Genomic DNA, 26,513 nt, shown 5'->3' on the forward strand with positions numbered 1-26,513 from the left:
ACCTTCAAGAGTAAATTGGATGCTTATCTTGCTGGGATCCTACGACCCCAGCTGACTTCCTGCCCTTTGGGTAGGGGGCTGGACTCGATGATCTCTCAAGGTCCCTTCCAGCCCTGATGTCTATGAAATCTATGAAATCATAGGATCCCAGCAAATTAAGCATCCAAATGCATCTTGAAGGCGTTCAAAGTGGGTGCTTGAACTGCCTCTGGTGGCAGTCTATTCCAAACCTTGGGGGCTTGGACAGTGAAGTTCTTTCTTATGTCCAGAAGGAATCTGTCACAGTGGAGTTTGTGACCATTCGATCTTGACATCCCCTGGGGGCTCTGGTGAACAGATGTTCCCCCAGATCCTGATGAGCACCTCGATAAACTTATAGGTGGCCACCAGATCACCCCTGAGCCTGCACTTTTCCAGGCTGAATAACCTCATTGCTCTCAGCCTGTCATCGTAAGGTCTGTTTTCCTGACCTCTGATCATGCGCGTGGCTCTCCTCTGTACCCTCTCAAGCTTCTCCACATCCTTTTTGCACTGTGGAAACCAAAACTGGACGCAGTACTCCAGCTGCGGTCTCATCAAGGCTGAGTACAATGGAAGAATGACATTCTGGGATTTGCTTGAGAAGCACCCCTGGATGCAAGCCAGTATTTTGCTTGCTTTGCTAGTCGCATCTTCACCCTGAAGGCTCATGTTCATCTTGTGGTCAATCATGATCCCCAAGTCCCTTTCACCTGTAGCGCTAACCAGCATAGCACTACTGAGCCTATAAACATGGTGCAGGTTTTTCCTCCCAAGGTGGAGAACCTTGCATTTTTCGGTGTTGAACACCATCGGGTTCTCATCCACCCATTTGCTGAGCCTGTCCAGGTCAGCCTGGATCACCCTCCTATCCTCAGATGTGGATGATTTACCCCAGAGTTTGGTGTCATCGGCAAACTTGGCCAGTCCGCTTCTGACACCATTGTCTACATCACTGGTGAAAATGTTAAACAGTGTAGGCCCTAGATCTTAAGAAGAACCAGGAGAGCCATCCCGGGGGGGGGGGGTTAAATTGGGGTGACTACCTTGGGCCCCATACTTTGTGGGGCCCTGCAGAGGTAGGTGGAGCAGTAACGGTGCAGAGCTGGGTAGAGCAGCAACTCTACATCCAGCCGCTCACCACCCGCCATCCCCAGCTGTCAATGGCAGCGGCAGCTTCTTTGGCCCTGTGGGATTGGAGCGGGGGCAGGGCCCCACATGGGCTGATTTGCCTCAGGCCCTGCACCCTGATCAGGTCAGCTCTGAGAACCAGTACTATAAGCCAGTGCTCTGTCTGCATCACCTCTGGAAATGTGGCATAAATGGTGCAAAGTATTAATCTTAAACCCTAATAAGTCCAGCAAGAGCCTAAAGAACACAAACAAGAAAGCAAATTAGAGGGGATAAAGTGTAATGGTAATCAGAATGATGCAGTTCTAAACTTTGATGCCACAAGACCTATCACAGTCTGAAACACCGTTAGCCAAAGAAAATACTTTCAATATCAGCAATTTAGGTCCACTGCTCCTGGACTAGTGAGCATTTTTATTTAACTGTTTGTAGCCTGCTTGGCAGACAGAATGACATTCCAAAGGTGCTCCACTCCAAACCCAGACATTCCCTCCCCCATTCTGAAGACCTACTACACATCTCATGTCTGCTTACCTGAGCCGTGGGTTCTGGGCAAGGCTCTGCACCCGAGCCCACGCGTGATTATTTCTTGGCTGCAACTCCACAGGCACCTTAAGAGGAAGACGCACTGGCTTCTGATCCTCCTCATCACTAATACCTAAAGGAAAAAGTAGCCCAAAAGCATAGGTCAAAACAAAGAGCAAAAGTAACTATACTCACTATGAGTGCAGAGGCTACACTTAGCTATGCCTTGCTATGCCTATACACAAGTGCAGAGGTTGAACTGATGTACTAGAATTCCAGTATGCTGTGCTCCAGCAGCCTCTTGCATCTCATCTATCAGTGTCCCCATGCTTAAAAATGGTGGTGGGGTGCTTGAACTAAAGCTTGTCAACTAAACAAGCTTTAGTTCAAGAGCCCCTACCACCATTTTTAAGCATGGGGATGCTGATATAGGAGACGCTGTGGCGCTTTAATTAGAGTGGCTCTCCGAGAGCCACTCTAATTAAAGCGCCTTCCCTCCCACCCCAAAAGCATGTATAAAAAAAGTGTCCTCAGTCCAAAATAAAGCTAAGTGCTCAGTCCAAAATACAGCTAATGATGGAAGCATACTAAGAGTAAGCAGGCAGCTCAGCTTCACCAGCAGAGCTTATTTTCTCAGGCTACCTCCACTTCTGACAGACCAGTGCTTTCCCTGCATACTGTAGCTCTACTGGAACTTCCAGCTGACTAAACAGTGTCAAAACAGACAGCTGGAAACAGACTAGGAATTTTTCAAAGTCTTAAAATGCCTTTAGTTTGGCTCACTGAAAACCAAATGAGCTGTACTGAAGTGAAGAGTGTAAATAAGGTCCCAACTGCTCAATACTCGTTTGCTGTGTGAAAAAGGCAGCAAACTGCATGAGCAGCAACAGTTTACAGAGCAACACAAAGAGAAGAGCTTCTAAAGTGGCAACTTCCTTTACAAATTGGTTTCTTAATTTGCAAGGCACCCTTGGCAACTAGTGCCATATTCAAGGATTTGTGGAAATGACTTATTTCAAAGCAGCATTATTGGCCACACAAGAGAACAGCACAAAAAGCCTAAAGGAATGAATCAGTGCCCCCAAAGAACATATGAGATGATGCATACATCTTTCATAGGAGAATTTGCACTAAAACAGGCCTACTTCTCACTTGTATGCTTCAGACTATCTGTTGCAATCATTCCCATTCCAGTTTCTCTTACGTACCATCTGGATCACAGAGTTTCTTCAGTGCCCTACACATTGGAGCTTTGATCCGAAGATTTCTCCCTTTGTAGCGAACAGTCGTGGCCCTGAATGTATTTAAAAGAGAAATACTGAGGTGTAACATGAACAGAGCAATGTATACTTGTGCTGGTGAAAATGGTGAATGCATTCACCCCTATATAAATAAGCGGCAGTGCAGATTCACAGGGGTTTAAGAACTTTGCCTTTTGTAGGCTCCACTCTTCTCCTTCACTGCCAGACTCACAGAAAGCACTGTACCCCCAGGCTGCCTAGCAAAGGAGCAATACCTCAAACACAGGACAGACTTGCATTATGTCATCTCAGAAGCAGATGGCCTTCAGAACCAGGCTTATCATTTTGGGGTGACTATAAAACTGCTTTCCTTTATAGTTTCTCCCTTCAACTAAAAAAGCATGCCGCTCTAAAATATGCAGGCAGGTCTTGTGCAAAGAGTTTTTAAATTTGGGATAATGCAAAAAATCCTTTTAAAGGCTATCACCAATCCCTGTACTGCAGCAAATGAAACCCAGCTGCTTGTGCTGGAATCTGTGCACAGTAAACATTTATAGTATGCTTAACCTGGCTTTTAACTGCAGCCCAACTTTAACATAAAGCTCCTGAGAAGCAAGAACATATATTCTATTTTCCAAATAAGGAAGATATTATTTTAATGTCTTTTCCCACTTAGACTGGGCACTTCAAAGCAACTGACTGCAATATCCACAACTTATATCATCAAGAAAGGGAATCCAGACCATGTAGCAGCTGGCCAGTTGAGGAGAGCCTGTACAGTCTGGGAGGGAGGAAGTAAGAGCCTGTAGGCTGCTCGAACAGTGGGGCCCCACTTTCCTTGTAATGTGGGGCAGCAAACCTCACATGGAGATGGGGATGGAGGATGAGGTGGATTGAGATGTGGATCCTAACCAAAGCTGTTAGGAGAAGAGGCTAACAGGAAGTGGGCTGTGGATACTAAATCAGAGCCAGAAGGGATTCAGTGGATCTGGGCCCATTCGTTCCCTGATGTCTGAACTACCAAGCTGTGGGCTTCAACAAATTTAGAATTTTTTAAAGCTGCCAGTGCAGATTTTCGGAGTTCACATTTGGCTGCCAGAAGCCAAGAGAGCCCTTTGTACTGGCACTGTCTCCTGTTAAACTTTGTTATACAGAAGGAGTTATGGATTCTTTAAATGGTGGGGGAAAATACAACCTCTAAAATAATAATAAAAAGCCTTCATTTGAAAGACAAATCTACTTGTTAGGTTTCAAACAGTGCTTTCAACCCTCAGTCTGCTATAGGCTGGCAACCATAAGACTATGCAAGAACTGATATTCCTTACACTGACATGATGTACTATATATTGTTACTTAGGCATTGCTACTTCTATCACCTAACTAAAATCTGGATTGTTTAGAGTTAGCCATCAGACCCTATATATGCAAATGCAATATCCAGGCTCTGCAAGTGACTGATACCTGATGTCCAAGAGGAAGATCCAATATGCTTACCTGCTACTGAGGAACGGGACTCCTTTTTAACAACTGCAATAATTACTTTATGCCCAAACCATAAGATTTGACACCCCTCCCCCACTACTTCTGCAGTTGAACCCTTACCCCAAGCTCTGCGGACTACGCAAGCTGATGTGGAGCCAGGAGATCTACCACCTCCTGGCCTGCCCTGCCATTACTCACAGTCTCTTTGTGGAACCCCTGATGACCTGTCATGGAGCAATCTGAAAAGCACTTTTTCCAGTGCATATCCACAAACATTACTGATCAGGAAGATGTCAGAGTCCTTTTGAAAGACAATCAAGATCCTCATAGGTGACATGCAAGTTCCGATAGTGTGCGTGTAGGAGGGAAGCACAACTCTGCACTGAGCCCCCATGCCTCATCCCCCCCACCCCGATGCTGGGTATTGGGTCTAGCAAGGCTGCAGACCCATACCCCATCACTGGCACAGAAATCATGCTGCTGCTGCCACCCCCACTGCTCCAAGCCCTGGCTCTGGCCAGACTGCAGTCCCATGCCTTGTGCCCTGCTGTCGCCAGAGAAATCTGGTGGGGCACATGCCCTCCCATGACCCCCACACAACATGTTGCCAATGAAGATCCTGCAACCAAGTTTATTCCATCTGTAACTCGGCCACTGTGTAACATATATAAGGATAAAAATCAGGGGACTGACCCTCACATACAAGGAGCAAAATCTAGCTTGCTAACAGGAGGACTACATTCTGGAAAGGCAAAATACTCCAATAAGAGTGGTGCTATTAGAATCTATCTTGACTTAAGTTTACATGGAAGAGGGCCAATGTGGTCCCCATTTTCAAAAAAAGGGAGGAGAGAGGACCCAGGAAACTATGGGCCTGCTAGTCTTACCTCAGTCCTGGGGAAGCTCTTTGAGAAAATTATCCAGGAGCACATCTGTGAGGGACCAGCAGGGGAGTGTATGCTTAGGGGCAACCAACATGGGTTCATTAGAGGCAGGTTCTGTCAGACCAACCTGGTGGCCTTCTATGATCAGGTCACTAAATCCTTGAACACAGGCATTGCACTGGACGTAGTCGTTCTGGACTTTAGAAAAGCCTTCAACACCGTCTCTCACCCCATTCTCATTAAAAAATTAGGCGACTGTGGTGTTGATCCCTACACAGTCAGATGGGTCGCCAATTGGCTGGAGGGCTGTACCCAGAGAGTGGTGGTATATGGGTCTTTTTCGACCTGGAAGGATGGGGGTGGTGGGGTTCTGCAGGGCTTGGTCCTCAGGCCTGCGCTGTTCAACATCTTCATCAGTGACTTGGACGAGGGGGTGAACAGCACCTCGTTCAAATTCAGAGATGACACTAGGATGTGGGGGGAGGTAGGCACACTACAGGAGATGGACAAGCTGCAATCAGATCTGGACAGGTTACAGAGGTGGGCGGATGAGAATAGGATGGGTTTCAACACTGACAAGTGCAAGGTACCACACCTGGGGAGGAAGAACCAGCAGCACACCTACAGTCTGGGGAACTCCCTTCTCACCAGCACAGAGGCAGAAAAGAATCTTGGAGTCATTATTGACTCAAAGATGAACCTGGGCCACCAATGTGGGGATGCAGTCAGAAAGGCTAAATGCACCTTGTCATGCATCCACAGATGCATCACAACCAGGTCCAAGGAGGTCATCCTCCCCCTCTATGCGGCACTGGTCAGGCCCCAGTTGGAGTACTGTGTCCAGTTCTGGGTGCTGCACTTCAGGAGGGATGTGGACAACATGGAGAGGGTCCAGAGGAGGGCCACTCACATGATCAGGGGGCAGCAGGGCAGGTCCTATGAGGAGAGGCTATGGGACCTGAACCTGTTCAGCCTCTACAAGAGCAGGCTGAGAAGGGATCTGGTGGTCATCTATAAACTGGCTAAGAGAGACCAGCAGGCAATGGGACAGTCCTTGTTCCCCCGAGCACTACCGGGAGTAACAAGGAACATCAGCCATAAGCTGACAGAGAGCAGATTCACGAGGTGCTACTTCACAGTCAGGGCGGCTAGGTTCTGGAACCAACTTCCAAGGGAAATGGTCCCTGCTCCTACCCTGGGGGTCTTTAAGAGGAGGCTAGTTAGATACCTCATCTGACCTCAGCATTCTTTCCTGCCTGTGGCAGGGGGTTGGACTTGATGATCTGCTCAGATCCCTTCTGATCCTCCTAACTATGAAACTATGGTGAATTAGTTTTGTCTTCAGTAAGTACAGAACATTTTTTCTTGTGCCTGACTTCCCAAGTACATGATCTCAGGCACCCAATCTTCAAAGTCCCATTGGAGTCTGAAGACCTAGGAGGTTTACAGACATCTCTCTTAGTCACAGCACCACTGTCTCAAGGATGAAGACATGGCTAAAGGCACCAAAGATTCTACTTTAGGCCCATCAGACAGCATGGCTCTAAAGAGCTGGAAGAAGTAAGTAGGCCTGCTGTCAACCACTTGGTAAGTATTAAATTTCTCTAGTCATTATTTATTATTGTTTCTCCTTCCCCCAAAATAGTAACTACAAGCACTTTGCACAGCTTGCGAGGTTGTCTGGTTTCATTAGAACGCCTACAAATGTCCTTGTAGTCTCCGCTACCTCAATACACAAAAGCAGTCTCTCTCAATGATTCAAGTTATCCAAACTGCAGCAATAACACTGGATCCATGGCCATACTAGACAAAAAGATACCACAACAAGCCTCTGTCTGAATGTCCAAAACTTAAAATGCACTGTCTCATATGCTTACAAATTAGAGTCCTGTTGACACTACTGGTGCTGGCATCGTATGAAATCAATGTCAACTAACTACATCCATAACATGATGTCAGGTGATATCAAAATATTGATACAGTATTCCTGCATCATGCAAACTATCAGCTCCGTTTAAGTACCTGATCTTTGTCCAGCTAAGGTGCTTCACATAAGATCTGTGTGTGCATTTACACGTGCATTTTACTGCAGAGGAGACTAATTAGCTCCACAAAGTATCACTGTCTACACGTGTACCAGTATTAAGGTGCAGCAAACTAATTAACTCTGACATAAGATAGTAATGTTGGGACAGTACTATCTTATGGCAGAGTAATTAACTGCACTGAAACGTGTAGACACCGACTAGGGATGTAAATTGTGCCTGGTCAGCCCAGCCAGCCAGGGACCTGCTCCGCTCCAGCTCAAATTGCTGTCCTAGGCGCACATGTAGACACTGTGCCTGGGAGTAGTTTACTCTAGCTGGAACTGCTCCAGAGTTTACTGCTTTGCATTAACTGCATGTATAGATGCACCCTGTTTAGGGTACATAGCTTAATAATAATGCCAAGAGAAGAACTGAACCTAGGGTTGTAAAAATGTATCAATAAGTATAAACAGATCACTGGAGTTCTACCATCCCTTCCCCGCAATAAGTTAGGAAGCTAATAAATCCTAATGTTGTACTTTTATATTTCTCATGAAAATAGAACTTCTAGAAACCTTCAGCAGGAAATTATTTCTTCATTTTTCATTTCCTATTCTCTAGCAGTTTAAAGCATTTAACAATGTTTTGCCAGTTTATTAATCTCTTAGGTAACTGATCCAAATGACTGATCCATTTTTTGTACTTTTTATTGCATTATGAATTTTGACCATGCTACCTGCAAAGTGTTGGTAGAAGATATGTCTGCCACATGTAGTTGGCTACCTGCCATGTTTCCTGATGAGTTTGTTTACCACCTGCCAGGATGCACCTTAGGCAGTGGGTAACTACCAGCAGGAACTTAAAGAAACAGCACACTAGCACTGAACCCATGAATTTAGGTACAAAAAGACAGAAGCATTGTGTTATTTTAGTTGCATTTCAATCTCTAGTTCAGTCTCTGTAAAAAGGTGCAGAGACAAAGAACAGAAATACAAACTGGAAGAGATAAGAAAATAGACAAAATAGCTGGCAACCTTAAAGCTGAAGCTCTAAATATTAGGTTACTCTATTATGTGGAACATCTCAGTTTAGAAGTGAGCTATCGCAATATGGTCCCTAGAGCACAAAGTATTACCTAGGGCAAGCAAATAATTTTGCAGTTAGAAAGGATGTGAGCAAAACAGCAAAATACATTAATGAATTCACAGAGATATTCAACATCTCTGGCCCTGGATACTAGAAAACAAGAACATTTTGGAGTGTTGTTGTCATGAAACACTCTTCACACTTCCCTAAAATCCTTCATACGAAAGAAAGGATATCCCACAAGGCATCCTTCTAGAATGTCTAAGAAAGTTTCCTCTTACTCCTTTTTGGGTAAAGTATGATGCGTTTAAAATAATCTAGGAAAGGAGTCTAATGAGTTATTTCAACTTGGAACTAACTGGCCTAAAATTAAATGCAGTTGAAGATGGCAGCTTTAATGGAAACATATGGCACAGCATGGATGGGGGAGGAATAGTTTTATAAATTTAAAACACTTGAAAAGAATAATATATATATATATATATATATATATATATAAAAAAAAGCTTATTATAAAAGTAGTTATAGCTTAAAATACCTGTTTCCTGTTTAACTCTTTATTTCTGTTAACAATATTCTGGATATTTCTAAACCTAAGAAAACAGCAAAAGTTTCAAAACCTAATACTTAACAAAACTTGCTTAAGAATTCTTCATATTCACAACAAACAGAGCCCAGGACATCTGGGACTTTCTTCAGTATAGACTTCAATTTGTTTTTTGTGCTGAGAGCTTGCTTGTTGGTCATCAAACACAAATGTTTGAATATACAGATCCCAATGCCACAGCACGCTAAGTACATGGAAATCAAGAAAAATTAAACTTTGCACTATGCCAAATCATTCTCATTCTAAACAAATCTAAATGAAGAGATAAACAAAGCCAACCATGCTCTTTCATGCATTGGAAGGTGCATCTTGAACGGGTCTAAGGACCCTCTATGCAGCATTGGTAAGACTGCAGCTGGAGTACTGCACCCAGTTCTGGGCACCAAATGTCAAGAGGGATAACCTTGAGAGGGTTCAGAGAGCTACTCGTATCATTAAGGGTCTACAGGCAAGATCCTACAAGGAGAGATTGAGGGACCTAAACCTCTTCAGCCTCATTAAAAGAAGGCTGAGAGGGGATCTTGTGGCCGTCTACAAGTTCATTGGGGAGGGGGCGGGCAGCAGCAAGGAATAGCGGACACTGTTTGCCAGGGTGCCCCTTGGGGTTACTAGGAACAACGGCCATAGGCAATGCATAGCGAGTGTACATGCATCCCGAGAGCAAGCGCTCTCGGCTTAGCTGACGAGCAGGAGGAGTGCTGGTGGTGGCCCCACCTCCGAGAAGTACCTCTGACACTTCTGGGCTCAGTATCTGGCCCTGGGGGGACCCCGGTTGACAATCAGCTGCAGGGGACTTGCTCTGCTGACACAGCTGTGGCTGCCTGTGGGCAGTGCCTGCTTGCTACTGCCATGCCCCTCCAGCCTCAGGAGGCATGTGTTGCCTATGACAATGGCCATAAACTGATGGACAGCATATTTAGATTAGATATTAGGAAATGATTCTTTATGGTGAGGGTTGCCAAAATCTGGAATGGACTTCCAAGGGAGGTAATGCTTTCCCCTACCTTGGAGGTCTTTAAAAGAAGACTACACATGCACCTAGCTGGGGCCATCTGACCCCAGCGCTCTTCCCTGACGGGGCAGGGGGCTGGACTTGATGATCTACTAAGGTCTCTTCCGACCTAAAAATCTCCAAAATCTATGAAATCATACCTACGCAGAGGCATGAGTAGTACAGACATGAACACAAAAAACAAACAAAGCTTACCTGTGCTATTAGCAGTTTCTCAAATTATTCAAATGATCTGATTCGTATTCGAAACAGATGTTTTAACGTTTCACTATTTAAGGTGCTTAGTTTGTTTTACATTTTTCCTGTATAAACAATGAGCATGCATTCATGTACTCACCAGCTACTATTACTGTAGTAACTAAAGGACTTTATAATTTCTAACATACCTATTCCCGCAACACTATTTTAGGGGAACTGATAAAGACAGAGTGACTTGTTCAAAGCAACACAGAAAGCCAATGGCACAAAAGGTATTTGAAACCAGGCCTCCTGCACATTAGGGTAGCACTCAAAACAGTAGACCATCTCCCTAATAGAACATTCAGTTTCTCTTTCTGGTTCTGAAAAGCGAGCACAAGATTACAATGGTAGGTTTATAAACACAGTCAGCCAAGTTTTAAGTCACTATGGGTCCTTGCAGACGCTAGGGAAAAAAAAGACACTGTAGTTTAAAACTTGGTGCATTCCTGCACTGAGCCCCACATATATCCAGAAGAGACAGCGTGCTACTTCAATCTGGATTGCTTGACATCTGTAAAGATCAGGTGCTTTAGTGGTGCTTTTTTAGCACTTCTAATACCTGATTGAATCAACTTTAGCTGAAGTGCCAAAAAGCCTGAAATGCTCAATCTTCACAGATGTTGAAAAGCTGGGTTGGAGTAACACACGACTTCTTGTGGTAAAGTGTGGTATTTGGTTTTTTTAATGTCTGCGAGCAGCAAAAAATCATAAAAAAGTATGGTTGGAAGGGACCTCCTGAGGCCATCTCGTTTAGCCCCCTGCCTCAAGCAGGATCATACCTATCCAAACCATCCCACACAAATCCTTGTCTAACCTATTACTAAAACTGCACAATCAACCCTGTTGCAAAACTAAAAGGCATAGCACCCTACCGGTCAGAGAAAGCAGGGAGACAACAGTGAACAGTGTTCTGCTGCTGCAAGGGTGGTTAAAATATGCTTGAGAGATTTGAGGAGGAGGGTCAGGACCCCAGCCCAGAGGAAGGCAAAAAGTCCCAGTCTGTAACAATCTGACCATGAGTTAGTCTCCCTCCACAAAATATCTTTTCTTTTACATTTTAAAAGTTTGTAAAACCATTTGTACAGAGTTTGGGCTTTATAACCATTTCATTTAACAAAGCCTAAGGTGTGGGCTTAAATATACCAGATTTAACAATTCTGGTACAAGCTGTTACACAAACCTCTTATTTCATGTCGACACATCTTTACATTATCCAGAGACGCAATGTCTGCGCTATGTGAACGGATAAAAAAAGGAAGTCTGAGTAGAGTAGAAAGATATTACAAATTCCAGCAATTATTAACAATACACCCAGAATATTGATTCTGCCAGCTGTCTCTAAAACAGCTGATGTAGTTAGGGTTGTGAGGAAGATATCAAACTCGATGGACCACTGGGTTGAACTACTTCAGCACACAATTCCAGTGTTCCCCCAGGGTTGATTTGCACTTATGTTTTGACCTATTTTATGGACCCCTGCTGATTCAGGCTGCAGTCAGCAGTTAACTAAAAGCCATATAATTGCTCAATTCTAAATATTTCTGGTATTTCTAAGATGAGTACAGAAAAGCTGCAAGCCTCCTAAGCTGAGTTACCAACTTAAGTGAAGTGTGCCATTTGGCTGAAAACAATTCTTACTCCTTGATGTAGTTACGGGGTTAATTTTCCAATCAAAACTTGATGTTTGTGGCCTGGGTCTTCATCTTGGCTGTGGAGATTGACTCCCACATATGGGCATTCAGTTTTGATAAACCATAAGAAGGAATCTTATAAAAAGCCTGGGGTAAAGCAAGGTGTTTAACAGAGAACAGCCAGGACAAAAATCTAGGACCCTTCAGACTCTAGATCCAGCTCTGCCCCTAACTTGCTGGGTGGCTACTCAAAAGTACTCCAACTTATCAAAGGAAGTTCTTGCATAATGCACACGAGAATTACAAGGACATTTTTTCTATATGACATATAGTTAATAACCATTAGGGACTGGGGCAGAGAACAGAATGCCAGAAAATAAGATTATTAATTTGTAACACAGTAGGGGGAAATTTTAGCAGCTGGTGAGCAGGAGAGAGAAGGTTGTGTGTGTGTGTGCGCGTGCGTGTGTGTGCGCGTGTGTGTAAAATTAAAAATCTACATGCACTGCAGGTCATACTAAAAGTCTGAGTGTTAACATTAAGTGCAAGGATACATGTTTCTGAATACTAAGTTACAAGAGAAAATCTTGACAGAATTACTATCCAAGGTTTTCCTAGACTGTCAACCTTTGGTTTGAACAAATCAGTTAAGCCCTCAAATCCTGCAAAGTGATGCTGATGGGAAAACCCCTGAGCCTGTCAATATTGCACTGCAGGACTAGGATGACATTAACTAAAAATGATTTTGGTCTTGTCAAATGTTGCCTAGCCTACATGATGGCACTGACTTTACAACAGGGCCCCAGTGCAATGTATGCAAGTAAGAATCTATTCTAGCATCTACGTGGTAAAAGTAATGAACATTTTAGAAATGCTTAAAAGATGAAGACCTACTTATTTCTCCACTGGCATACATACGAACCTAAGCATTGGTATAAGAAATGAAACTTAATGCGCCCCTATAAATTTATAGCCGATTTAAAAAGATTACTAAAGGTTCTAGTCCCATTCCACACCTCCCTTCCCCTGTCTCCACAGCCAATTTTCCAGTTAACAGAACAACCTGCAGGCTATTCTGCAGAATATTAGTTAAGATTTGCAACATAACTGCTAACATTGCAAAGATACTGTACAGTACCACACTGAACAGGGAGAATATATTATGTTAAAATTAAAGCAAAGTGTCTGGTTTGCCTGCATTGCAAAATGGTTGCAAAGTTCATTTTCACTGTTCAGAAAGTGAGAATAGGGGTGTTGCCAGCACTAAAATGTTGTCTTTTAGGGATTTATATATTTGTAAATATTTCATGCACTGCCTCATTTATAACAGGAATATTTCTCACTGCTTTTATAACCCAGAGGAGAGTTCAAGTGAGAACTGACACATTAATCCTGTAAATCCTTATGAAGTCAAGGAAATTATTCATGCTGACAGCCAAGTACCTGCGTAACTGTTTGCAGGACCAAAGCTGTGGGAATGTTGGAAGAGCTGTGTGGAGGGCTAAAGCCATAGTACTCTGGGCAAGATGTCACAATTGGAGAGAACAGCAAGCAGGAGTTGCGAGAGAAAAGTGCATACTAAGACTATAGATCTTTATACTCTGTAGGTTCAATTCAATTTGGGCCACATCTTCTACAAAGCATCTGCATTACCATGAATCTCTTAAATTTCACTCATCATGTGTTCCCTATTTCAATTAATTTCCCTCTCAGAGGGGGAAAAAACCTGGAACAAGATTTGTTCAGTGTGTTAAATCAAACTGTAGCTTTTACACAGTAAATGCTCCAAGCTATGGGCTATTAGTTTGGCAATCAGTGTTGGGAAAAATTCTGACTTACCCAACTTGGATGAGCTCATTGAGTTTAGCTGCATTTTTATCATCCATACCTTTAAGTGAAAAGGAAAAACAAACATAAGATATTAAGAATTAAATAATGCAGGACACAAGTAATAATTTTGTCTGTATGCTTTTCAATATTATGGTATATTGGTATGCATGCTATTTATTCTGATGAAAAGATACATGTTAGTATAATAATACCTGGGATGTAGTATAATAATACCTGAGTATCAAAGCACTTGGAAACAGCCTATTAAGCATGGAATAAAGGCTTTTGAAAAGAAAGAGCCCAACATACAGAAGAAAAAAGAAACTTTAGGAAGAATTCCATACCACATTCAAGACTGTTAGACATGAAATTCATGTGCATTAAATGTGGAAGACTGTCACTCAAGAGCTCTACAACTACACTCAGATGTTTAATGAACTGATGCCTCATTTGGTGCAAATCTACTGTCTTGTGAGACAGAGATGCTTATGCCTATGCCTGGACTACAACAGAAACTTCCAGAAAATGTACTACTTAGACAAACCTGGACAGGACATTCACTTCTAGTACAGTATGTAGGGTTCATGCACATCCTGCTGTTAATTATATTTCATTTGTAGATTTAAAACATCAAAAGTTCATCTGCACTGCAAAGACATGGCAGTGTTTTGCAAATCTGACACTGCAATTAGCAGTAAAACGTTCTGATCTTCATGCTCAATATCTGTTGCTAGGGCAGCCTAGCATTATGGAGAAGCCTCAAACCCTCATATATGTTTGGATGTGGTAGAAGAAAAAAAAGGAAAAAGAAAGTTACACCGACATTGTTGCAATGCATATTTTGAAATTTCCATTAAGGTAATGTGATCTATCCTGTGTGTAGTAAAAACTAATTTTGCTTGTACAGGAATTGTCCTTTTCCCATTAAAGGTGAAAGTCATTCCCAACAAGCTTTTGTGTCTTCATAGTTCTGCATAACATTCACTGGCAATTTCTAGTGGTAAAGACTTCTTGGGTTCCACCAGAAAGGCAAAGAAGTGGATTCCAAGAAGCAGCAGAGTACATTTGTCACAGAACCTGAGTGAGAGGGGTTACTGCTCATGTCAGAAGGGGAGACTAACAAAAAGGAACAGAATTTTCAAGAGGACTATGGACACCAATGTGGTACCAAAATTATTATTTAATATGGCTGAAGCACAATGTGGAGGTCCTTTCAGGATGACTGGGAGAAATCCTATTTCCAGTCATACCAAGGAGGGGTCAGCTGATGCTCTTAATCATTCACAGACAAGTTGTGAAGGAGAGAAAGAAACACTACTAGCATTTTTCTATTGATAATATAATCTGTCTTGCTTCTGTACCTCTGTCCAGAAACAAACAACATAAAAATAGTTTCCTCAAGATGGCTTAGCCTACTCAAGAACTTTTGAGCGACCAAAATCAAGTTAATGGGCACAACATCAACATCCAATTCATGAGATAATACAATAAAAACCCCAGTGTGAACAAAATGTAGTAAGAAATCCCCTGGTACATCATTATCCAGTAAGGATTTCAAACCATCCATCCCTTATGCCTTTTCATTTTGTAATTTTAAAAGCAATGCAGTCTTTAAAGGAAATAAACACCAACATAATACCAAAGCTACACATGTACATGCTACGCCAACCTTGGAGCCTTCACATCATCAAAAACATGGGACCAGACTGAAAGCAACACATAAGATATGCTATGGTGTTGACAGAGTTGAAGAATCTGAGTTCTTCAGACACTGTGTTAGCAAACTGTTAAAACTGTTATTTCTGATCAAGACTGTTAATGTTTATTCATTTTGAATACTGTTAAATAAAAATTTAAGGCCTGATCTGGAGAAATGTATTATCCTAAACATTGTAAATTACATAATTTGATCCTGCAATTATTCTTACCTGGAAAATCATAGTTAATTACCTGATTTTTCAAGAATACTCAGGTACAAGCATCTAATTTACATACATTTCACTTGCAAAGGTATAGGTACTTTATTTTAAGTAAATATATAACCACCACCCAGATCTGTGTTTTCTATTTCTTGCATTATTTGCATAAGGAAATCTATAAAGACTATGCTAAAGGAAAAGGGAAATCTCATGTGCCTGACTAAAAAATATTCTTACAGAACAGAATTAAGAATTCCTACCCTCCACCAAAGAAAAAGAAAAAAAAATGCCAAAAAGAATTGTAGTGGAATACAAATGGATGCACATTTTGAAAACCATTAGAGCAGAACAGTCCAAGCCATGCCCATCCCCAAGGGTACAACTTCTTGATTCTACAGCATAAAAACAAATTTCCATTACTAGTGGGAATTCATACTCACATCCCCCAATCTTTTTCCTTAGCTCTCCATAGCAGATTAATCCATAAAGCTCCAGGGAAGATTTTTTCAGCCCTTGAGAAAACACTGCAAAAAACAAAACAGCTGTCAGGTGAGCTATGAGAAAATATATGCGTAGATAACACCAATAGACCAAGCAACTTTCACCAAACACACTCTCAGTGTACAGGACAAAAATCCACATAGATTTAATGGCTATGTGAAGATCCCACTGCAAATAGCACCAAGTCTGATTTCACAGTAATGCTATAAGCAGAGGAGTACGCACATTTCATAGTTGTGACTTTATATCTTGGAAATGTAGCATTTTTATGCAGAGTTAAAATCTCAAGTGGCTTTCCCATAATTTAAAAAAACCTCGATTTTAAACAGGGAAAACAGAAGCAAGTCAGCTGTATATAAACTAGCCATAATAAAACAAGAATTAAGTGATGATGGAACTATGATATAACAACAAAAAACTAATTTAGTTTCAAGACTCATCAATGCCCCCTAGAAAATTCAAAGCATAACATAAACCTCCCTTTGATTTTATGTATACATAGACATAGATTTCACTTTTCCAGGAGGCATTAGCACAGCTTGAAATGTTTATAAAATTCTGTATTCTAAATGTATAACAACATATTCACCAGTAAGTTTCTGGGGTTTTCTTTTCCCATCATCAACATATATTAACGTAAGCATCATTATGCGTATTATGTCCAATATCCAAGACACACAAGAGAAATCCTTGTGGCATACTTATCGGTTCAAGAAAGACACCTGACTGTCGACAACTGCAATTCTCCTTGACCTAAAGGTTACCAAAAAGTTCAAAATTCACATACAACCTCATCAGTGCTAATGTTAACCAGAATGTTACACAGGTTCTTAAGCCTCTACACTGGCAACCAGAGTTTTCACACCTTATAGATTTATATATAAAATGTTTACCTTCATTCATTTCTGCTTATCCAGCCCACAACAGAAGATGCTCCTTGGCAGGACTTCTGAAGTCCTGTGGAGACAGGTTTCTTCCAATATTGGATTTGCGGTGTTTTGGGTTTTTTTAATATTTAAAAAAAAGGTATCTGATCTCAAAGTGCCAGACAAATAGTCACCAACTCCAGTGTATTAGGAAAGCACTCAAAAAATTTCATCTTTACTAAAATGTGGTTTACAAAGATGTCCTCTCTTAAAACCCCAATCTTAAGGATGGACAAAACCATGTTTTAGAACACATTTTATTATAGGAACGTTACCATACATCTGGTTTTCCTAGAAGTGTGTTGCAATACATACTACATAACTCTTGTGGCAACTGGTCATCAGCACTGAATGCCTTAAGTTTCCCTTGGACAAGTAGATTTTTTTTTTAAACAGTAGATGATGTCTGGATGAACTTATTCTGAGGACTTTAACAGAAGTTAAAGATAGTTAAATACTGTTTCTCTTAAATACAAACAGCCAGCTGTAATAATTGGTATTAAAGTAGAATGAAGGATCGGCAAGATGGAAAGAGTATAGTGAACCATACTTGCCATTTGATTTCCAACACAGGTGCACTCCCAATTGATTTTGACTGTTTAAAGATGTCTAGGAACTGTACTAGAAGTCTCTATGTCCATCTCTTCACCAGTAATTCTCAACAGAGGTGCCACAAGATCCCTTTAAGGGTGCCACAGTGCTTGGTCCCTGCATGAGAAGGTAAGTGCCGACTCCTCCTCCACCTGCTGGGCACCCTGAGCCCACCCCAGCATCCTGCAAACAAGTGGCACCCCTGGCTGCTCTGGCTCCTGTCTCCCTCACGATCCTAACCCTTGCACTGACTCTCCCTCGACCCTTCAAGCAGTGTGCTCTGCTGCAGGCAGGCAGGCTGACATGGGACTGTGGGGCCATGCTTTTCAGCCCATTTTACTCTCCTGCTCCTCCTGTGCTCCCAGAACTTGTAGGAGAAGCCACAGGGGCAGGTATCTCTAGTTGCCAGCATGCAAGCCCCTGGACAAGCAGCTGCAGTGGTGGGGGCACCTGCCCCCTCAGGTACCAGCTGGAGGAAGGGAGGAGGCAGACAGAAGAAAGATGCCACCCTCACCTGGTACCAACCTCTATGCCTCTGGCAGCCACTTTCACCCCCTTCTACCTCCTTCAGAGACAGCCGTTTCCTTCAGGGATCTAATAATGCACCTTTAAGCCCCCAAATCTGCCCCACCAAGCAGCCCCTGCTAGCATGAAACATTATGCACAACTCCTTGACATGCTCAAGGGGCCCCTTCCACCCTGTGAACACTTTTTAATGGTGACACAGGGTATGAGGAGGTACACACTGTAAAAAACATTTGATTTTGAAATGGGGTGCCATTAAATGCAGGATAAAGAGGGGTGCTTTGAATCTAGAAAGGCAGAGAACCACTGATCTAGATAAAGTTACTTGCAAATGGTTGGAAGCCCAGTTTCATCTTCACTTAAAGTATACTGTTCAAATTAATCCAAAAAAAGAAAAAAAATCCTTTTTACCATTACTTTTATGAACTGCCATGCTACATGCACAGCTACAATGTCTTCAGTTTTATTTGATCAGGAGAGAAACAATAGTGAATAAAAAGCACTAAACAAGTTGCTAAATCACTGAAACAATTTCATGTGTATTGAGTAGAAGAGTGCAGGGAAAATTCAACATTCCAGCCATTTCTTAGTCTGCCAAACCACTTTTTCCTTACTGGATTTCCCCTGGAATACAGCAGGCCCAAGAAGCTAGGACAGCCAGGGCTCAGCTGTATTTTTTCAGGAAAGCTGCAATTGGCTACAATGCTGTTAGCTGCCTGCCCTTCAAACACCAAAGTAGTGCCTACGGGTTGTTACAAAATATATCTATTTAATCCACACAGTTATTGACCTATGGTAGTGTGACAGAACAAGTAATGGAGAAATGGCCCATTTTATCATAAAATATTTTCCAATAGCTAGTTTTAAAACCAAGTAAGCCCATTTGGCCATACTAAGGATACTACAAAGTATTCAGAGTTATCTTCCAAGTCACTATTTCTATTATCCCATAGAATTAATTCTCATGGCTCTCTCTCCCACTGGAGAATACCCTTCCTGAACACTGAGATGTCCATGGAGGCCTTTCCATTGCACACTCACCATTATCGAAGTCAATGTATTTGGAAATCTTGTGCCAGGTGCGATAATAGAAGTGCCGGACTTGCTCTTTGTTCTTCACCATACTGGCTGGTTTGCCTTTTTTCTTGTACTTCAGCGCAATGTTGTTCTGAATAGCTTCAAAGTCCTTCCCATGCTTGAAAAATACAAGATTCAGAATCAAATGAAAAGCAAAAGAGTGCAGGAGATCGAAAAAGAAAATTCTTAAGAGTATTTCAGATAAAGACTATGCTCTTCCTGGGTTGGCTCACAGAAGAACCAAATCAACATCGGCAAAGAGTTTGAAGAAAAGGTCCAGGAAACAGGCCACATTCAAACCTCGTGTGAATAAGCCTAACTTAGTTCAACTTCAATTGAACTGCATTTACTCCAACTGCACTTACTGAACCAGTCTTTAATACATTTATGAACCATTCTCATCTCAGCAGGAGAAAAGGAAATCAACATTTGGATTAAAACAGCTACTGAATGAGAAGCTTAGTTAGTCTCCATGTAGGTTATAAGACAATTCCCCACTCCTTTTTATATTCCTTTAGGATATTTTGGGTTAATCAACATTTATTATTATGGTACCAAAAGACCTCTCAGATTGCATAGAGCAGTAATTCTTAACAAGGGTGCCAGGACACCCTGGGGTGCTTTGAGATCTTTTTAGGGGTGCTGTGGGATGCCACACAATGTTAGTGATGTTAGGTGTGTGAATACGATTCACAAGCTAAACAGAGATTTCAAATAGGAATTTATAGTGTTAAACCATTCTGCCCTGCTGTGGCAAGTTCTTTGAAGAATAATTGCTCTGTTATTTTTCTGTAGTCAAAAGAGAGAGAGTGAAAATGAAGAACTGGCATCTTTCAGGGTGTGCCCTGAGTCCAACAAGAAGTACCTCAAGTCTAAAAAAGTTGAGAACCACAGCTTTAGACTATAAAAAATGAACATTAAAATATTCATTTGGTCATAATACTCTGTTTATACCCATTTGAAAAATGTATTTTATGCATTGCCAAAGGGACTAAAATAAAGGATCTAAATATAGGTTTTTTTCCTCATTTCTCCCATCAAAGTACAGTAAAATCTCCGTTATCTGTGAGTAGGGAATGGGGGGTTCCAGTTATCTAAAAATTCCAGTTACCTAAGGCAGGGGTTTTCAACCTTTTTGAAAACCCTTGTGAAGCAAGGTGGGAAGGGGTGCAGGCACAGCAACAATGGCAGGGTGGTGGGTGGCAGCAGCGGACACCATATGCAAGCTTCTCCACCCCACCACCCCCGTGTTCAGCTGGAAATTCTAGTTAATACAGTGTTCCAGTTAGCAGAATGCCAGTAAACATAGATTTTACTGTACTGACCTGGCATCACCCAACTGAGATTCCAAGAGACCAAAACACTAGGTGCACAAGGCTTTGCCAAAGCTCACTTTTTCACTTCTTATCCTTATAACAATTCTGCACATGCATATTTAACTGTAACTGCTAGAGGTACACAGATACAATTGATCTGATATCAGTTCGGTACCAATATGAAGAAAATTGTCTATATTAGATATCAGCCCTATGGGTCTGATAAATCCCATGCTGTGCACAGCCGCATCACAGCACAGAGCAGAGCTAGCAGTGTGGAGAGCTGCCTAAGTTGGAAGGGGAGTGGGGAGGGAAGGGGCAAGCACTGCCCAAAGGAGGTGAAGAGGGTGCAGAATGGAGCTGTGGCTCATGGAGTGGGGATGGTTCCCACGCTGCTTGCACCCTGAGAAGGTGGGGCAGGGAGGCATGTGCCCCCAGATCTGCATGGTGTGGGGCAGGCAGGAACTACGGGGTGGAGCTGGTGCTGCGCAGGGCTTTTCTTGCTGGACACTGGGCTTGGAGCAGGCTCCAGCGGTGCTGGGAGGAGGCAGCAATCACCCCAAATTTCGCCACAGCTCCACTCTAAGCCACGTGCCGCTGCCTGGCGCAACCCTGGCTGAATGTCCCTCCTCCACTCAAACGCCATGAAAAGCCAGGGCTGCACCAGGCAGCAGCACAGCACTGGGAGCAGAGCTGCAGCAAAATTTGGGGTGGCTGCAGCCTCCCTCCCACTGCTGCCGGAGCCTATTCCAATCCTACTACCCGGCAAGAAAAGCCCTGCGTAGCACTGGCTCTGGCTCCACCCCACAGCTGTAGCTCATTCTGTGCCATGCAGATCTGCCCCCACCCCCAGGGTGAAAGCAGCGGTGGGAGATGCTCCCACCCCACAAACCACGCCTCCATCCTGTGGCCCCCTGCACCAGCACAACCTGCTCCCTCCCTCACTGCCAGGGACGTTGATCTGCACCCCACCCCCCCACCTCTTCCACCATACTGGACTTACCCCCTGGAGGCAGCTGTATCAGATCGGTATTGGTTGACACACCTCCTTAAATACCAGCTATTGGTATCGGCCCCCAAAATCTCTATTGGTGCACCCCTGGTAACTGCACATGTAAACTCAACCTAAAACAATCCTTTAAAAAAAATCCCAATCTAGACTTTATTTAAACATTAAACCAAGCCAATCAAACATAAGCTCTAAGGTGCACTACTCTTACCATTCCTCTTCTACGCATACCTCATATAGTCCCTCAAAGAAGGTATTCTTGTCCTCTGTACTCCATGATTCCCACTGACGTCTGACCTTCTTTCCTTCTTCCTTCTCTCCAGCTGAGGAGCCCAGATTCCTTGCTGCTGCCTTGGAACTCCCAGCAGGAGTGCTGGGAGGAATTCCTGATGTACTACCAGATGAAGTCCCCCCATTATCTGCTCCTGTGGAAAGTAAGTGAAGACAAAAACCATCATATATAAAGAAAACACTTGAAAAGAAAGTTTCCAATATAAAGTTTTCCCAAGAATTTCACAAGAAACACAAAGTAGATTATGAGTTATGGTTATATGAAGAAGTAGGATTTGCAGATTTCACCATTCGCAGGGGATATGAAAACATATCCCCTGCAAATGGTGAGGGTTGCCTGTATAATAAAGGAAAGGACGAGGAAGATAAAATACAGCAAGAATTATTATTCATGGTTCATTATTCTTATTCATGATTCATTTTCAATAGTATAACAAAAACATTCCAAACTAACCTATTTACAATATTGTGCAAGGCATTTGAAATGGCATGTTTTTATTTTGTAGATACAATACAACATATTTCATATGAAATGAACATTTAATATACAGCAATAACAACATTAAGGCAAGCACTTCTTATGTTTTCCAGGTATTAACTCTGCCATTAAAAGTGATGCAGATAGGGACTAAAAATCCTGAAAGTATTCTTTTGAATGTAGCCCTCTTGCATGTTCTGAATTAATATTTTTAGGGGCTTGATTATCCAAAATAACTGATTAATTATCTATCCACATGTACTCAATTAATCACAACACTAATCAATTACCAGAACACAGATTTAATCAATGATTTTCTAAAAATCCATACATTTTTAGATGTACATGTATTCTGCACATTTGGTATACAAAGCTTTCATTCTAAAATTGTGAAGCAAAAAAAAAAAAATCAACTAAGACTTTAAGCATCTAGGAATTCCAATCAAAATGAAAGATATTTTTAATTATTTAAAATCAGAAGACACTACATCTCACTTGCAGATAACAAAATGGAAGCAATAATTCTAAAGACTCCATTCTTTCAACTCTACATAATATTTAGTTCAAAACAGCTCCACCCTTTCATTATCTTATATCTTATGTCTCGAATATCCAGTCACCCTGAACTACAGGTTCTATCCTTGAAAGATCAGTTCAGACCTCTACCCTTTCAAAGTAGACAAATTAAATCCCAAGCAATGTATCTGAAAGAAACTTGTCTGATAAGTCTTTAAAACTTAATATTTCATCAATGCTTCAAAGGCTTTAGCTTCCATTTTATTCCTCCTAGGAAAAGGAGTTTGTTACAGTACCCTCTGCAAAAATCTTGTTTGTCCATTACAGTTCACCACAGCATTTACCAGTTTGCTGCCACAATCAATCCTGGAGGTGGTCACCATGTTTCAGCAGCACAAGGAATATTCTCCTTATCACACGCTATTTAAAGCACTCAGGGATGAAAAACATTGGAGAAAATTAAACCATTTGTGTGTAGCATTATGTTTTTCCTGACAAAAATGTAGTTTAAAGGTTTCACAGATGCAATATATATATATATGCACAAATTACCTAAAAGCACTTCAAATTCTTCTCAAAAGATCATCTGAAACTCAAGGGAATTGTGAAAATAAGTGAATAAGAAAGCCCATAGTGAAGCTGTCCATTCTAGCACCTCTACTAAACTGCTGGATAGAGGAAGAGAAGGTTTCAAGAATCCCAGCTAGGAATTTGACTAAGAGGCATATTCTAAAGAGATGGTTTGTATCAGGAGATCATTGCAGATGAGACAAGTCATTCTTAGTCCATCTCCTGACATCAAGTTACACATGTCACAAGACTGGACATCCCATATGATTATACCTCCAACAACTTGTTTCTTCTACTCTTCTGCACACAAGGGAAAACTCTAGCTCAACAGGTGCAAAGCCCCACCTCTGAATGTAAGACTTGTTAGCATTGGTTCTTGCTTTACAGTCTGAGACAGAAGATGTAAGTTTTTGTACATGCTAATATTCATAATGACCTTTGCAGGACAGCTCCAAACAAAACTATAGATCTCTTCCATATGACCCTAATGATTTGGATCAGTTTACTCATTTTGTTAATCTAGTTGTTTCTAACTATTTATATGTCTACTTCAGACTTGCACTCCAGGCTCCCACTCCAAACATACCACGATGTTTTGCTTTATTTAGCCTCAGGTTCTGTCTCATTCAACGGTGTAAGCTCTAACTCACTATAGATCCTAAGCTGTGGTTCAGCATACATCCTACCCTAATAAAGCCTGGTCCTTATAACCAGAAGGACCAGGGATCACATAAGGCTTAAAAGGACTTGGTTTGCAGCATTCTGTCTGGGTTTCAGGGGGAAAAGAAAAAAAAAGAAAAAAAGACTGTGCAATCCCTTGCAAGACAAGTATTCTCTTTTCATGACCTTTGTGATCCATCAGAAAGAAGTCAGGTGTTCTGCTCAGAAGCATTAAGACAGGAAATTTCTTTAAAAATTGTAGTAATGGGCTTAAGGATTGAAATGTAAAAACTTGACACGCAAGTTACAAACAATGGAACACTGCATATATCAGATAGGTGAGTCACTGACAGTATTGGTGTCTCATCAAAGCTACAGTCACGACAGGTTTTTCATCTAGGCTCCCAGTTGCAGCTTACTGTTTGTTCTCTAAACATTCCCACAGGCTCCTTACAGAAGTCATCAGATTCACAGCCTCAGCTGTTGGACCCCTCATACAAAGGGGCTGCTGTCCAACAGAATCACTCTTCTGAACCACCAGTCTAATACATACATTAGATCCCTTATCTGTGCCCTGCAGACTAATATTAAAACTAGTATATAAAATGCCATCTTCAGGAGTCACTTGCCAGCTCCCTGCAGAACATCTACCAGATGCTCTTGTAGGAAAGGAACCCAACTTGTAGTGATACTGCCTGTACAGAATAAGACTGAAATTAAGAGTAAAGCACATTTTTGTTTCCATTTCCTAAAATATACCTACTAAATTCCAACTTACAAAATAATGGCAAGGGATTCCTTTGAAATGGTGTTCTTACATATTCTGGTCTTTTATTGTAGGAATAACTTCATCTTTACAAGTACTTCTTAGCTGAAGGACTGAATTAGGAAGATTGGAAAAGTATCTTTACTAATTTTCAGCGTTCCATCTACATTGCATAGCGGAAAAAAAACACTTATCCTCTATAGTCCAGTTGCACTTATGAGGTACTATGATTTGGGAATTTTCAGAATGGCTGCTACCGCACCTTGCCATACTCATAGATGTCTTTCTTCTTGATTTTACTCTGAAAATGCCCGAACTTAAAAGAAAACTCTCTCATTCCTCCCATACAAATGAATGTGATTGTTTAAACACAGCCTACATCTTTTCAATGGCCAAAGGCAACTTAACCTAGTGCAATGAAGGAATCAGCACAACCCATTGAAAAACATGGACTTCAGGTATTCAAAACCACATGTTGTTTTGTGCAAAAATCCTACAGAGCTGCCGCCTGGATCCAACCAATTTACTACCAGATAAGGAACAGGCAGCTCTAGTTTAGAAGAGGCTAGAATGGCTTCCAACCCCATCAATGAGCACATGCCCAAATTCACCTTTTGAATTCTTGTAGGGCACATGACTCCACTTGTAAGTACTGTGATCCCATGTTTGGGAAACATTTGAATAAAAGAGAGACGGCTATATCAGTCCGAGTACTAGCATAGCCCATGAGTACTATTCATTGCCCATTTCTTTTAAACACAAAGTGGCATGGAATCCCCAGAAGCACAAGCCTAGGATAGTAAATGTCATACAATATGTTCACACCAGTTTCTTACTATGGACACCTGATGCTTTAAACAGGGCAGTTAAATTTCTAACAAAGATAAAGCCTAATCGAGATCTTTGCTTATTTCTAACAAAACAGGCACAAAAAGAAATCACACCGCTAAAACGCAGCTGAACTTGTTTCAACATGTCTGGTTCCAATTGCTGTCAGGGTACTACATGCAAAAAAAAAAGTTACAGAGCTTTCAGGATACAATATAGATCTTTGCACTTGCTAGTTCAAATATGCATGGCTAGAACAGGCAGTCTCTCTACAGGCATCTACAATATTTTGAATATAGCAGGGCCTACTGAAAACGTACTGATGTTCCCACCTATAGAAAGTTATTATTCACTTGCTCCAACATTAAAGTTTTAAGGGAAGTATTAAAGCCCAACACCACACATCAACTTTTGTTTCCAACATACAGAATTAACCGGAGTTTAATATACGATAAAAGTTTGGTTATGTTTACATAAGCAGATCTTCATCTTCTACACACCCTTTACAAAGTTTTACAATATGAGGAAAATGCAATCATGTTAAAAAAAACAAACACTTGGCTTTCAGCTTCTTAATACAAAAAATAAAGAAGATTTACTTAAGTACTTAATAATATAGATGCATATATTTGGAATTTAAAACATAGTTTGTGTTATCCAGTATGAATAGCACAGCATATTTAAAAAGGTACACAGCATTCATTACTAATTTCATAGTTTCATGGTTTCTAGGGTCAGAAGGGACCTGAGCAGATCATCTAGTCTGACCCCCTGCCATGGCAGGAAAGAATACTGGGGTCAAACGACCCCAGCAAGATGTTCATCT

At 41.7% G+C, this 26,513-nt stretch overlaps 1 protein-coding gene across 6 annotated transcripts in view; it reads right to left on the reverse strand.

The window, feature by feature from the left end:
* The window catches only part of CRAMP1 (cramped chromatin regulator homolog 1), a 67,332-nt gene that overhangs the window by 32,336 nt on the left and 8,483 nt on the right, over positions 1-26,513 (reverse strand). For 5 of the 6 annotated variants that reach the window (XM_019539920.1, XM_019539918.1, XM_019539916.1 and 2 more), the window contains 6 exons: positions 21,810-22,003; positions 19,218-19,371; positions 16,074-16,157; positions 13,724-13,772; positions 2,883-2,968; positions 1,684-1,807 (listed from right to left, as the gene is read on the reverse strand). In XM_019539920.1, coding sequence (XP_019395465.1) covers positions 1,684-1,807; positions 2,883-2,968; positions 13,724-13,772; positions 16,074-16,157; positions 19,218-19,371; positions 21,810-22,003 — 691 coding nt within the window. Of the gene's footprint in view, positions 1-1,683; positions 1,808-2,882; positions 2,969-13,723; positions 13,773-16,073; positions 16,158-17,027; positions 17,092-19,217; positions 19,372-21,809; positions 22,004-26,513 lie in introns of those variants that run through there. The other variant, XM_019539921.1, reaches the window with a different exon arrangement.

This window comes from Crocodylus porosus, unplaced genomic scaffold (genome assembly GCF_001723895.1).
Source record: "Crocodylus porosus isolate Cpor-Errol unplaced genomic scaffold, CroPor_comp1, whole genome shotgun sequence".
NCBI classification, from domain to species: Eukaryota; Metazoa; Chordata; order Crocodylia; family Crocodylidae; genus Crocodylus; species Crocodylus porosus.